This window comes from Phoenix dactylifera, unplaced genomic scaffold (genome assembly GCF_009389715.1).
Source record: "Phoenix dactylifera cultivar Barhee BC4 unplaced genomic scaffold, palm_55x_up_171113_PBpolish2nd_filt_p 002786F, whole genome shotgun sequence".
Classification (NCBI taxonomy): domain Eukaryota; kingdom Viridiplantae; phylum Streptophyta; class Magnoliopsida; order Arecales; family Arecaceae; genus Phoenix; species Phoenix dactylifera.
Genome location: NW_024069902.1, coordinates 6883 through 22552, shown reverse-complemented (window position 1 = coordinate 22552; position 15670 = coordinate 6883). Strand labels below are relative to the sequence as shown.

Below are 15670 nucleotides of genomic sequence, written 5' to 3'. Positions count from 1 at the left end.
TCCCAAATTTTTAAGAGGGAATTACGGTGCATGGTCTACGCTTTACTCAAGTGGGAAAGAAAGTTACAGGCAGATTTAGGATGCTCAACGGAAATCTTAATCATCCTGCTGGCATAGGAATAACTACAAACAATGACGTAATTGAAGATATGCTCATGCTTTACAGAAGGAAAACCACATAAGTAGATTAGGCATAACATAAGCCATCAAAGAAAGAACACAAAAATGAAGTGGACGAGGAGGGCATGTCACTTGACAAAAGACGTCAAAGTGTTTGAAACACCTTAGAAGCATTTGTGCAACACTTATATACATATATGGGTGGAGTTATATTTCTCCAGTTGGCGCAACTTTAAAAATTGCTCCCACTGGAAAAATACATGTTTCCCCTAATAACATGCATGGATGAACATTATTTGCACGGTGGTAATTTTGTCATTTTGACTGTGCCGTTAATGCAACTTTTTTCTATAAGAGTTACTTAAACTTTTTGTTGTAATACTAATAATTGCAAATCATTCAAATACCACTATGCAAGTAAACTGCTCGCTGCAATTTATCAGGGGTAAGAGCATCATCTTCTGGTGGGAGCAAGTACTAGACCTACTCCAGCCAAAGCCATATTATTCTCTACCTTTTCTGTCTGTGCATATGTAACTACACTTGATAATATGTTTGAATCATCTGTTGCTCTATACAGAACTAATCTAGCTAAATATTACAAGTATCATAGCCATATAAAAAAGTCCGCCGAACCGGTACTAGGACCCATACCGGTCGATGGCCGATTTGGTATGGTATCGATTTAATACCATACCGACACCACGATATGCAAAGGCATACCGGTTCGAAAACCGACATGCCAATTTTTTTCAATGTTTTTTATGTTTGATTTATTGGTAATCAATTTTTTTAACTTTTTGATGATGTTAAGTATAATTTAATATTTCTTGATGTTTTTTTATGTTTCTGTGATCCCGATACAACCCTAAATCATGCATCTTGTTGTTTTAAAATGATACAAAACATAAAATGATTAGTAAGGTGTTGCATGCTACAAGAAGCAACATGAAATATCCTAAAATTAATTAGGGGAATACAAAATATAATATGATATAATCAATTACATATATTTAAAATACAACTTACATATCGACATCTAAAATCTCGTCGAGTAGTGATGCCTCTCATAGATATCCGGATCATTAGCATAATTAGGAGGCACATCAGTTACCCCTCTAACTAAAAGGCGTTGTAGTCCAATATGCTCATCCCATAAGGAACATGCTATAGGTTATAGCCACTCTTGGATCTCTCTTTGTACCTCTAGCTCTGAGAGATGTCCTCTAGCGGATAATACAGCTGTAGAGGAGCCCATTTGATGTACCCATAGCAAAATCTCACCCGTAAAATGCTTCAGGCTACATAGGGCAGTAGTCACCAGAAGACGATGCCTCAAAAGCACCATATTTATATTCATATCCGTATGGGTCATAGGTTGCAAGTAATAGGATCCAGCATACGACTTGAAATCTGATATATCTATAGATCCTACTCCACGTGCGAGGTCATCTGCAGTTGCATCATGCCCTCCTGAATAACCTCGAGAAGCCAATCTCCAATATACAATCGTATCTTCGCGGGCTGTACTAGATCGTACATCATAATCTCTATCCTGTGTGACATGCGTAAACTGAGACTCATAGGTGAATCGAAGACCACTCTGCAGTTGTCTCATAAACGATGGTCTCATGTCCTACACTCCCTGGCCAGCAGATCCATGATCACCAAAATTGTCACCGTTGTTCTTCCTGGTCTCTAAATTTGAGTGAACTGACTCTTCCACACTCTCCATCGAGATTGCAACTATCTTTTCTTTTTCTTTTTTACTGCGCCGAGCAACTGTCTACTTACCCCTTCGTGCCCCTCCCTACCTAGTTATGTTGGAAGGATGGATGTCACCCTCCCGATTGAATCGACCGGATAGCGTGGTACCTTCGTTGAAACAACTCTCAATCATATCTTTAGAAGAATATCTCGAATAAAAAGTCATATGATGATCGGCTCCTCAATGACCAATGTGGCTATAACTGATCAACTGGAAGGATGAATGAAATGTTGCAATCTGCCCATTGCCCTACATCCATCCTAACCTCGCTAGCTACAAAATTGGCCAATAGTAGAAACAATCATGGCTCATCAAGCTCCGGCTTCGGCTGCTGGTCCATAAGCCATCCGATCATAGGATCATCCTTATCGTCAACAAAAACATTATAGATCGAATCTGTATACTTTAGCTCTACTTTCTCCTAAATGCATTTTAGCCTCAACCTTAGATTGTAGTGAATATACCACAAGGTCATTGAAGCACTTATATGTCAAACGGTTTCTTCTGCTTGCTATGGATGGGGACAAAAGTGGACCAGTTGCGCTCACAACCACTCAAGGAGACCGTCTGAGAGAGGATCCGGATAGCTAACCGCTTAAGATTTCTCGCGGACAAATCAAAATGAATCCACCATTCAGCAGCAAAAATATTGAAAAAAAAGTACATATAAGATAGTATCATATTAGTAACCATCTAACATCGGATAGTAATTATTGTTGATATGTAATATACCTGCATTCATAATATTTTACATATGACAGCTGTCAAGACTCCAAAGCTATCAGTGCCCTCTTTAAATATTTTCGTTTATGAAAAAGAATCGTGTTGTAATATGTTAATTATTGAATTAGAAGACATAAATTATTTCTGGACATCAGCCCTATGTCTAGAAATAGATGAAGGCATAAATTATTTTATGAATTCTGTACAAAATGATCTCTTAGGAGGTCACCAAATTGCTTGAGCAATCACCTGAGCTATAGGAGGGTCCATTGCCTGGGTCGACTAGGCTACTTGACAACTATGATCTATGTTTAACTTAATGAAACATCAAAACCCCAATTCTAGAATTTATATAATTGCGAGAATAGATTTGTGAGTTTATACACAAAACTCACATGGGGATAAGTATACTTGCTGCAACTTGCATACTGAGCACTGAATGCAATAAATCACATGGGGATAAGTGTTCATGTTGCAGTAGACAAAACTTAAGGGCATATCAGTATTTGCACATGTTAAGGCAACACAAGAACTTCAGCATGCATTTCTGAATGTAATTATGCTATCAATGGACTTAGTATTTGTATGCATCCATATATATCCTTATGTATGCATATTCAAGACATGTTCTTGGGTTTCTATTGCTACAATCAAGGTCTGCAATATCGGAACTAGCACCCAGGCCAGTAAGCTGACGATATGGTAAAGTACACCCCCATGTTTGTGCTATTCCAGCATGAACCAATAGGCCAACTGGCAAGGGATGGGGTGAGGGAGAAGGAGAGAGAAGAAAAGAGAGATACAGAGGATGAGAGAGGCAGGGAGGGAGGGAGAGAGCAAGGAGGGAGGGGGAGAGAGAAGGAAAGAGATGAAAAGAGAGAGAGGGAGGGAGAGGGAGAGGAAGGGATGGAGAGAGGGAGAGAGCATCGATGAGTGAGGGCTGCCAGAACAGGATCGAGAGAGGGGAAGAGAGGGCTTTCCCTCTCTCCTTCGTGCATCGGAACAGGTGCAGAGCCCCTATTTCGAAAGGAAACAGGGAATTCGGCCCCCTTTTACTGTTTTTTGAACTTTTTGAAATGAAGTCAACAACGTGTGCCTACTTCACTTAAAAAATTAAAAAAAAAAGAAAATAATAAGTGAAGTCAGCAGTGGCTGTCGACTTCACTTTAAAAAAATTCAAAAAACATATAAAAGGGGGCCGAAATCCCTAGGGGCTCCGCCCCTGTTCCGACGCACAAAGAAGAGAGAGCTTCGAAAGTCCTCTCTCCCCCCTACCTTGAGTCTAGCCCAGCAGCCCTCGCTCACCGCCGCCTCTCCCTCCTTTCCTTCCTCCCCCTCTCCCTACCTCCCTCTCTTTTTTCCTCTCTTTCCTTCTCCCTCTCCCCCTCCACTGATTTCTTGATTTGAAAGCTAGAACCATCCCGATCCGCCGCCAATACGGCTCGATACCCCCCCGAACCAAGCGGTTCAAGACGATTCCACCATCCTTGGCTAGAATCCATATGGTACATCCTATAAAATCTCTAATACTAAATTAAGAATCATACTAATTGCATTAATTTTTTTTTAAGTGCATCTATATTTTACACCCATCATCTTATATATCCATTTCGCATATCAAATGCCCATAAGCCAATAAACTGGCATTTGTCGATATCTTTACCATGTTTGTGATTCCATTCAGTTATGTGTGTGCCTAGGTAAGAAATAGTTTCTCAAAAAGTTAAAGGCCCAGAAGCTTTAATTTAATTTATAAGTTTCTGAATAGTCCTCAAATCATCAGAGGAGACTTCTGCTGTAAGTCTATATATAAATATATTCTTGAAGATCAAACTTTGCGAAGTGTAAGACATAGAATGGGAATTTCTTTAAATTGCATAGCAATTAATAGGCAATTCATATATCGTTTCTTTCTTGAGCATCTTAAGACCTAAGTCCATTTTGCTCAGCCAAGTTAGGTTATGGTAAGTTTGACGCATTCTAAGAATATAATTATGGGTGTTTTTTCATCTTGCAAAGAGGATTTGAGATTTAGTATCAGCTCTATCTTTTCCTATTCATATTTGTTTCTAGTTGCGAGATGAAAATTTGATGAGATTCGAGTGAGAAACTTCAAGAAACTCAACCAACTTTCTTCTTCCAATTCTTTAAGACCATACAAAAGCTTATAAGTAAGGAAAAATAGAATTTTAATGAGAAATAAATGTTTGTGCTGACTAATCTTTTACTATGATCAGAAATTCACTATCATGCTTTGCATGTATCCAAATAGGTTGGAATAAATAAATATACATAGTACAATATAATACAAATAGTTATAGAGGTACAATATCAAAAAATAAGAAATAACAATGATGTGCAAAAAAAATGTCCATAAAAGAAGGTTATTCAAGGATGATCAAACAACAAACAGATGGTTCACAAATATAGAAGTATTTAATAGGGTAATAAAAATAATAGAGGTAACACATGCTTTTTCTACTACCCCATGATAGGATCATCTTATACTAATAAAAATATTTTTCACCACCAGACAGCAATGGTAAGCAAAGCTGCTCCTATTAAGGCATCAAACAGCAATATACAATGATAAACAGATGAATAAATTTCCATTAGAACACTTACAAAAAACAAAGATATACATTAATTTCTACATAAATAATTCAGTCTTCCCAGAATACTTGTTAAATGGTTAATGACTATTTAATACTACATTTCCTGGTACCTGATGTTGAATGCTTCCTTTAGTTGTCCTTTGTTATCAAAGGGTATGACCTGGGGAAACAACAGAGAAATTAAATATTGAAAACTTCTCAGTTAGCACTCAAAGGTTCAGGATTCCTCTATTTTGTATTACATCTAAACATTACGGGTAAAAAAAACACAAGAATTAAATGTTGCAATAAAATGAGCGACTAAGTTATCACCTTGAACAAACCATCATATAGGTGGAGACCAATTAATCTACAGTCTGGATCAATTATGCCAATCTACAAGGGAAAAAAGAGATACTGAGATAGCAACTCACATAATTTAGAGGCTAAAACCTCAAAAACTGAGCATGGCAAACACACAGAGACAAGAACTACCACTGAAATAATTCTATGATCCCCTACGAAAGAAGAAAGTCTGCAATAATTGCCTATAATCATGCATCAATATATACAAGCACTCCTTAAGACCATGACTGAAAAATACACCAAAAAATAGAGAAAATACAACTGCTATGATGATCCGATAAAGCATCACCATAGTTACAAAGCATCTGCTGTTGCAATCACCCAACAGACAACAACAAAATATAGCTAAAAAATGTGATTGTAAATGCTTCTTTGTATGCGTCTGCAAGTATGTAGAATTGTGGGGAAACATTTTTCACAAATGAAGCTCATCACCTAAAACAATTACTTGGTCTCTCTAAGTACAAGGAAAGAAAAAACTCCATTCCCCTAAAACATCCTCAATTGATATAGCTGAGATACCATTAAAGCCTTCCTACACAAGTTTAATGCAATAAGCAATCATATTTTGATTGCATGTAAGAACCAAGTGTTAAGCAAAATGCCCTATCCTATCCAATTAATTCAAATGTTGGGAGACCTCCTACCTCTTGAAATTTAATGAGTAAGCCTAGAAGAATTATTGAGTGATTAGATAGCCCAGGCATATTTCATTAAGGATCCATTCTTTAGCAGGTAAATATCACAGAAAAATTGGTCAACTTTTCCATTGACCAACTTACCCATGTTCTTGTGCTTCTTTCAATGGATAAATTATTTTTCCATAGGTAGCATTTACCCATGAAATAGGGGGAAAGTCTTACCCACCTAAGAGATGGATAAGTCATTTTCCCATCAGCCGGAAAAATAATTTTTTTGTTTATCCCTAAAATATAATATAAAATATATTTTAATGTATATTATTATATTATAAAATATAATATAATATATATTATTGTAGCATAAAATATAATATAATGTAATATATATTATGATATTATAAAACATAATATATTATATTATATGTTATTACATATTATACTATATATAATATAATATGATATGATATGATATGATATAATATATAATATAAAATAATATAATATAATATTATTATCCTATAATAATATGTTATTATTATAATATAGCAATATTATATTCAAATATAACATATTATATTTTATTATAATATAATAATATCATTATTATATAATATTATAATATAATATGTTAAAATATTATATTATCTATATTATATTATATATAATATAATATAATTATATATAATAATATTTATGTAATAAAGGGTATTATGAAAAATATGGATCGATCTTAGCAACTTATTTGGGAAAGCCGTAATGCAAAAAACATGGTAATAGATTTCGGAGCTATTTTCCAATGCATAAAAGAACATGAACAAATTATTTTTCTATCTAAATGTTGCCTGAGAAATATTTACCTAGAAAAATGCATATTTCTGGGTAAGTTTTTTACCCACCAAAGAACGGGCCCTAAATTGTGTTATAACAAGCCCTCCAAGCTAAGTTTGATGCATCACTCTTTCCTTCACCCCCATCCATGGTCAGACGCAACCCACAATTTGCACCAATACTAACAGCAATGCTTTAAACATGCATCACCATTCAACTTCAGACATACTCTAAGACTAAGGCCCTATTTATTGTCGTTGGCGGTAGAGCTTTTAGGGGGCATTTGGTAACCCCAACAGAATCACCACAATGATCTAAGATCTCCGGTGATCCAAATACTGGGATGATTTGATCACCAGTGATCTAAGATCAATGTGTTTGATAGGCCATCATCCAGTGATTAAAAATCTCCGGATATCCATGAGTAACTTGTTTGGTATGGTACGGGGATCCAAAATCACCGACCACATAATACCACAAATACCCCTGATATATCTTAGATGGATTTTTTATATATTTTTAATTCTCATGAATCAAAAATATAAGTCAATATGCTAATTCCTATAATAGCTCCATAATTTTATCACATATTCTACTTTTAGTAGCCCTTATCATACATTTATTAATCATATAAAATATATTACAGTAAAATATTAATATATTTATCAATATATTAATTATTAATATATTCTATAAAAATATATTTATTACTCCTATAAATTATTAATCATTTAAAAATATGCTATTTTTCATTATAGAATTAATATTTTTATTTATACTTATAATATTTTTTTAATATTAATAATTATTTTGATTAAGAAAATAAGGTAAATAGGAGATATATTAAATATTTTCATTATATAAATATAAAATATAATAATATATTTCTACTATAATTTAAAATTATCCTTCAATAATAATAGGATAATAATATGATTAGAAGTATATTATAATATAATATATATATCATTAGTATAATATATAATATCAACATAATATTATATATATAACATTAGCATAATATATTGATGGTATATTGATATATCAATTTTTCTGCTAAATTGAGGGGTATTTTTGTATTTAATTTTCAACATATGATCACTGTCTTGAAGTGATCTTGGATTTCCAACCTCAAGGATGGGTATTCCATCACCGAGTTGGGTGGTGATTTGAGAGAAGTGAAGGTGTTTTAGGATCATCGCTACGTAGGATCACCATGGTGCAACCAAACACGGTGATCTTATCACCTCCACCCAAGGTTCGCTGTACCGGTTGGTACCGGTCGGTACCAAGCGTACCGTACCCGTACCGATAGGTACCGGTATCGGTACACTAATGTCGGTACGGTCGGTACCGAGCGTACGGTACCGTACCGACACTCGGTACGCCTATACTAGTGCGGCACCGGTACAGGGTTCGGTACCGGTACGGCGAACCTTGCCTCCACCCATATCAACCTTGATCCTGGGACGATCACCTCATACCAAATGCCCCCTTAGAGCTTTTAGAAGTAGAACTTTCGAAAAGTAAAGCATTTAGAAGTAGAATTTTTATAAAAAGCTAATTGTTGTTTATTAATTATATTTCTAAAGTGCTGTAAAATTTTAACATATATTTGGTAACCAAAATAAAAAAATATTATTGGTATGATAAAATGACAATAAAGGATATGGCATATTGTTACATAGCGGAGTGTAATACAATATAATATTACATATTAAAATATTATTATATTGTATAATATTATTATAATATTGTAATATAATATTAAATATTATAGCATAATAATATAATATAATATGATATGATATAATGATATATTATTAATAGTATAATATTATTACAATGTAATATAATATTATATAATAATATTGTAATATAACGTAACAATATAATATAATATAATGGATTAGAATCTAATCTAATAATAGATTATAATTTAATAGATTATATTATATTATTATTATATATTATCATATTAGATCGTATTATTGTAATATAATAATATTATCTTATATTATATGTTTATATTTTAATAACATAACATTATTATAATATAATCATAGAATAGAATATAATATAATGTAATATAATCTAACATTATCTTGTTATATTATTAATAGTAAATTATATTATTATTATAATAAGAGTATATTATATTATAATTATGTATTACTATAATAATATAATATATTATAATATTATAATATTATAATATAATATAATATTAATTTATTATTATATTATATGATATGATATAATATGTAATCATAAGATTTGTTGGTGGACATTTTGGTCATCAGAAAAAATTCATTAAAACCAAAACAGCTTCCCAACATTGACCAGAAAGCACTTTTGGGGAGAAGCTCCAAAATAAAGCTTTTTCCAAATAGACGTTTTCAGCTTTCTAACAAAACTATAACAATTGTCCGATTTTTTACCAAACACCACTATATCATTCAAAAGTGCTTTTGGAGGGTTAAAAAGTGCTTTCTAACCCACCAAAATCTTTGCCAAACGGAACCTAAACCATCTACTTCATTGCTCACCAAAAATAAGTGGTTCCATGGAATTAGAGACGTCTGCAAGTGATCCTTCACTTCCACCAATGCGGTAATGGAGCTTAGATTTGAGAAACTAGATATGATCACGGAAACAAGCATGTCCCAAAAACTATCTCCAACTCCAAACAGTTCAGAGGAGCCCTAGATGAAACTGCACCTTGCATATCCAAATATATCAGCAAAAGGATTCCAATGAGCCAGCCAGATACAGGATATAGCTACCAGAGAGAAGTCCCAAATTAATAAACTCAAGGGCTTCTCAGCATGGCTTTTTAATCTTTCAATTTTGTTTGGAAAGCAAATGAAAAGTAATTCTGTAGGAATCCAGGTTCACTGAATATATGCCTTAATGTCTTCAAGTTCAACTCATATTTCCGTACCAGATAGAGAAATGAACAGGGAAAAAAGAAAAGATCATCCTCTTACCTGTCCATTATCTGTTGGGCGACCAATGCGATCCGAAACATCTCCCATAGCTCTGCACGTCACAAAAGCATGTGCTCAGATGCATATGTAATGGAAGACTGCATGAATAGAAAGAACTACTACTCGAGAAGAAGTTTACTTCTTTGTTTCATGGAAAGATTGCACAGCTTAAAAGAACATTTAAAATACAAATAGATGATGGCTAGAGTTAAATCAGAGAGAAGATGCTCCAGGAAATTCCTTGGCTATACTAGCTACTAGCAAAAGGACACATGACAAAGTTCCTAGACCAATTAAAGTACCAAGCATTTCTCCACTAAAAATTAAAGTGCTAAAGCATTTCACCATTGAAACTACCAAAGCATTTCAAAAAAATAGTCTACAGACATAACTGACATGAACTGATATGTAATGGTGATTGTGTGAAGACAGGGTGATCTGCTGTGTAAGAACACAGAAGTGAAAAGCCTAAGATTGACATATACAATCACACAAGTGATATACCAGTTGGTTTCTGATATCTAAAGATCTTTCTCCCTTCCTAAGAGGTGGATACAATCAGATGAGTTAAGTACCAGGTGATTTCTGATATCTCAAGATTTAATTTTTCTCCTTTCCTAGGACATAGATACTAGGGCATTTTCAAAGAATAAAATTGTAGATAATCTGATATATATACAAGGGTGACAAACTAATTTAGAGGGTACAACTGCAGATTAATTCGCATATGATAACTATCGTGGAGGTGCTCATGTCGACCAATATATACATATGGCATGTTCATAAGTCAACAACATACATTTGAATTTTTGCTACACTCACTCTATCTTCTACAAGGCTTGAACTGTGACTTTGAATTATGAAGACATAGAAACATCACTGAAAATATATATTTTATTTTTATGCACTTATTTTTATGCACTTCAAGATGATGTTGAAGATTAACGAACTTTCTCTAGAAAAGTAAGCAAGGAAAAAGAAGGGTGCAACTCATTTTTAACCTTGTGATGAGTTCTGAAGTCTCTGCATCCCATTGAAGAACACAAAATTTGTATCTTTCTGTAGCAATAAATAGGAAATCTTGAGGTTCACCCTACAAGATGACAAGATCAAATAGAATCAATTTAAAAACCATATATGCAAAGAAATAGGATCCATCAAAATCGCAAGAAAATAAAAGATGGATACTCACATGAGGACGGAAAAGTTCAAGTGTTGCAATTCTTCCATATATTGGAACATCCAGCATGGGCTGCAACAATAAAAATCACTTCCACATGCATTTCTATCTTTTTTTTTAAGAGGAACACTTACACATGCATAGGGCAGATACTTACATCCAGGATGCAAATTGCTAGAAAAAATAAACAGAGCACTCATGCTTATAAACATAAAAGCCAAAACAAAAAGAGATAATCCATGGTTCAAAAAAGGAGGCAGAAAGCAAACAAATGATACATCTGTAATTAATTTGTACGTAAAATGCTTCAAGTGGATGGCAATAGTTGGAGAAACAATTGGATGCAGATGCAAGAATCAGATCAGACATCTATGCAATTCAGCTGGAGGAAAATGGAGAAATAAGTGCATATAGGAAAAAGAACTTTGATGTAATTATATTTATACATATGTACATATGTATGTATCTACATACTTATATATATAGATATGCATATGTATACATGTGCCTGTATTTCAAATATTGCAGATAAGAAACCACTAAAAGTTGAGGTCTTTCAATATAAATTTCTCATCCAAACTCCCAAATTAGCTAATAAATATAAGAAACAAGATATCTCAGAAACTAATTTTATTACCAATATTTTTTAGCAATCCTTAGACAGAACAGAGACCCATATCTAATAATTTATGGTGGGTCAAACTTAGTTTTGGAATAATTCAAATCCATGTCAATCACTAAAGAGTTTGAGAAGTATCTAAGTGTTTTGACACATATCTGGCTCGCTGATACATATCTTAGACAAATTCTTCTAGTTGAAGCAAGTGCCCAGGCAACACAAAATACAAGTAGATTTGCAATGAAGCTCAATACCTTTAAGATTCATGGTTCAAGTGTCGATGCAGAACTAGCTTTTATTAACAAAGACAATTGGTGAAACCATTTCCCAAACAAGGGAATCAAAGGATAACAAAGGCAGCAATTCCACTGCATAATTGTTTTAAATCTCTACAGTTAGCAAAAACGTTGGCATCTATTCATATATTCAGACATATACATGCATCCATACATATATCTAAATACATATACATACATATACAGATATATTTACATATATACATATATGTATATATATATATATATGTATTATATACATAATGGTATTTAAATTAAGCTTAAAGACAATCACCAAATTAAAATTGTACACTTCACTTGTCTCACTTCCACATTCAACTCAGAAGAGAACCCATCATAAGCAATTTCATTTTTTATTCCATTCACCAATATCTATTGGATGATTGAAAGGGGGTCATCCATTGGCTTCTAGCATTTCCTTCATGTAAAACCGATTCATGAATTCTTTGTTATGCAACTGGTTCGCTTCTAGCTTTTTCTTTCTTATCTTGCTTTCCTAGACTCTTAGGAATTATTTTTAAGCCATTCATGGAAAATTCTAACTCGCTTTCAAGGACCCAAGGGTCATATTAGTGCATGTATCTGGACCATGAATGGAATCATAGAATTTGCCTGACATTTCGTTGACCTTGTACATGCAGATTTTAGCATTATAGTCTCTTTTCACTTCAAATAAAACATCAAACTCAACAAAAATCTTTGTTAGTTGCTTACTTGATAATAGTTAAACAATATCCTCATCCCACATCTTCAATTTGTGCTCACAGCTATTCTTCAATGGATAAAGAAAATTTATAAAGACAAACGGCTTAGTTACCTGTAGGCCATGAGGAGTAAGCAAATGGATCTCAATGCGAGTACATTTACTGTAAAAATAAAGAAAAAGGCTACTTAGCAGACATACAGCAGGGAACCGTAGAATCAACATACACAATTTCTAGAATAAGGAGAAGCTACTAGATGATGCAAAAAAATTATGCATACTTGCACGCCTAAACCTAAAAGTCCCAATAGACATCCAGCTTCAAAATTATAACCTTTGAAAAAGAAGTTGAGAAAGAGATCGAAAGGGGAGGAGAGGGAAGGGGGGCGGCAAGGAGGAGAAGAAGAGAGGGGAGGGGGAAGTGCACAGGAGGGAGGCCAGGAGGGAGGCCGGGAGGGAGAGAGAAATTTATTCATTTATCATTGTTTATGCAAGAACATAAAAGAAACTACTACATTGCCGTGTCCATAGTTCGGCCATTTTATGTTCTACAAAGAAATCATAAATAGTAAAAAAATTTGAAAAAAAAAAAGCAAAATAGACAAATTGATTAGGAAAATAATGAATCACCCTTGAATAAAAAAAAAGGGAATCTTTTCTTCCTGAGAAATGTACAACTCCATAGCAAATCGAAGAAAACCCTAACAAATTCCCCAAAAATACCACACCAAGCCACAATACAGATAAATGGGCGTATATTTAAAGCGAGCAATCCCGGTCCAGACCCGAACCCTAGAATCAGAAAAGCTTGAATGAACCAAAAGAGCTAGCAAGGGGGAATCGACATCAAACATTGAAACCCTAGAGAAAGGGGGAGAAATTACGCGATGATGAGGTTGAGCTCTTGGGGACTGGTGAAGTTGCCCACGCAGGAGTGGGTGACGTTGGTCGGCTTGTGGGCCGTCACCACGTAGTTCCACACGCTCATCTCCGCCCCTTCCCTCGGTTGCTAGGACGTTGTCGTCGCCGCCGCGCGTGGAGGAAGAAGAGGGGGTGGTGGTGATAGTGGAGGAGGAGGAGGAGGTGGTGGAGGTGGAGGCGGGGGTTGAGAAGGAGACTCGGGGACTAGACCGAAGAGGGGCCGAGGGTTCCCTGTGTGATGGCATGAAATAATAATAAATCCATGGCCAGCGTATTCGAAAACACAGTGACGAAGGCTCTGGCCGAGAGGCGGACGTGCGTGACTCGGGAAGTTACACGTGTGAGGGTTTCTTTGAACACGGTTGGACCTGATACCCCGAACCCTAACATGGACCAAGATTTAGGATTTAGAGAAGATTAACCCTTGTCGACCATTGTTCCAGAAGATTTGTGTATCTAAATACGAGGAGAATGTTTAATCCATGTTTCTTCTATTACCATTAAAAACCGGCCAGCTCTAGGTGCCAAGCGAGTGAAGTATTGGTACTAGAGAACTCAGTGATCGACTACTTGGATTGTGCTGGGTTGAGATTCGACGTGGGTGGCAGTTTCCAAGATGCCGGTCTGCAACTGCGCTCCGATCTGAAACAACACAGACTAGAAAGTCTTCTTGCTGGGGCATGTCCGATAGAGAACCCTCTGATGCCTAAGTCAGGACGGTACTCAAGGAACAGAAGAAAGCTATAATCTGTCGGAGTATTCGAGCACTTACCTAGAGATCTTTCGTAGACAAGACGATACTCAAAGAACAAGAGGCTCTAATGTACCAGACCTTCACACGTTCCGAATATCGGACGTGGGTGTTCTCCACATAGATTGCACCCCGCCTGTTAGGTCGGCATGGTTTCGGAGGCTCCTAGGATCTCGGCTATGGTGTTGCAGGGGCTTTTGAAATTTAAACTTGGCCGTGCACTTTTGAATATGCCAAGTGGTTGGCCCTAACTAGTGGTGCACTAGCTCGTGGCGAGCTTTGGTTGAACGGCCCCTCGTATGAGTTATGATCAATTTCGATGCACAACATTTTCCAATATATAGAAAATTAATAATCTGATAGTGCAAACATATGGTAGGGAATAAAATTCATTTGTGAATGGATTCTTTGTATTTGTTTATATATGACAAATATGTTGCACTATGCAAAAATCTGAGATGTGTAATATCAATGGCCATAAGTTAAAAGTTGAAATGCGGAAATGAAGGATTTCAAAATTATTATTAATCCTATAGAATTTATATAACTTTATCAAATCATATAACAAAACTAGTTACATTATATAATTCATTCATGCCAAATGCATGCAATTTTGAATAAACTTAAACAAATGAGGAAGACAACACTTGTATAAATGTGTCAGATATTCATTGATCAATTAGTAGTTTGGGTAAACATGATCAGCCCCAGAAAATCATAGAGAGCAAACATTATTTCAAACGTCATTAGCCCTTAAGACCAACTTTCTTTTTCTTTTGATGTACGCCACCTGTTTCATAATGGAACACTCAAACATGCTCAGGTTAGGATTCAGGGGATCGGGTTCCAAAATTGTGAACAATGGAAAAGGGTCATTTATGTCTTGTTATGACATTGGATTGTAAATATCAATGTTAATAGCTTCTTGCTTTTCAACCAACACTCACCATAACAAAATTTGGAATCCCCGACATTATATTAGCAGCATTTTGAGAAATGCTGAAAATAACGATTTGCTTTATATTTATTACAAATTACCAGATATCTTGCGGAATCCTTGGAATTGGCAATATATATTACATTGCTAGCTTCTGGAAAATGCCGGGGAATAACACTTTGCCTCATATTTTTGGTGAAATGCCAGGCATTTGTTTCTAGATGATATGATTT

The 15670-nt window shown here is 34.9% G+C and overlaps 1 protein-coding gene across 1 annotated transcript; it reads right to left on the bottom strand.

The window, feature by feature from the left end:
- Positions 1-5276: 5276 nt before the first annotated feature.
- Positions 5277-14002, bottom strand: LOC120109791 (DNA damage-binding protein 1a-like). The gene is made up of 7 exons (XM_039123470.1): positions 13713-14002; positions 12943-12991; positions 11223-11282; positions 11032-11123; positions 10031-10082; positions 5539-5601; positions 5277-5386 (listed from the first exon to the last, which is right to left on the bottom strand). Exons 1-7 carry the CDS (start codon positions 13814-13816, stop codon positions 5321-5323), a joined length of 486 nt encoding a protein of 161 aa, XP_038979398.1. The 5' UTR covers positions 13817-14002; the 3' UTR covers positions 5277-5320.
- Positions 14003-15670: the final 1668 nt, after the last annotated feature.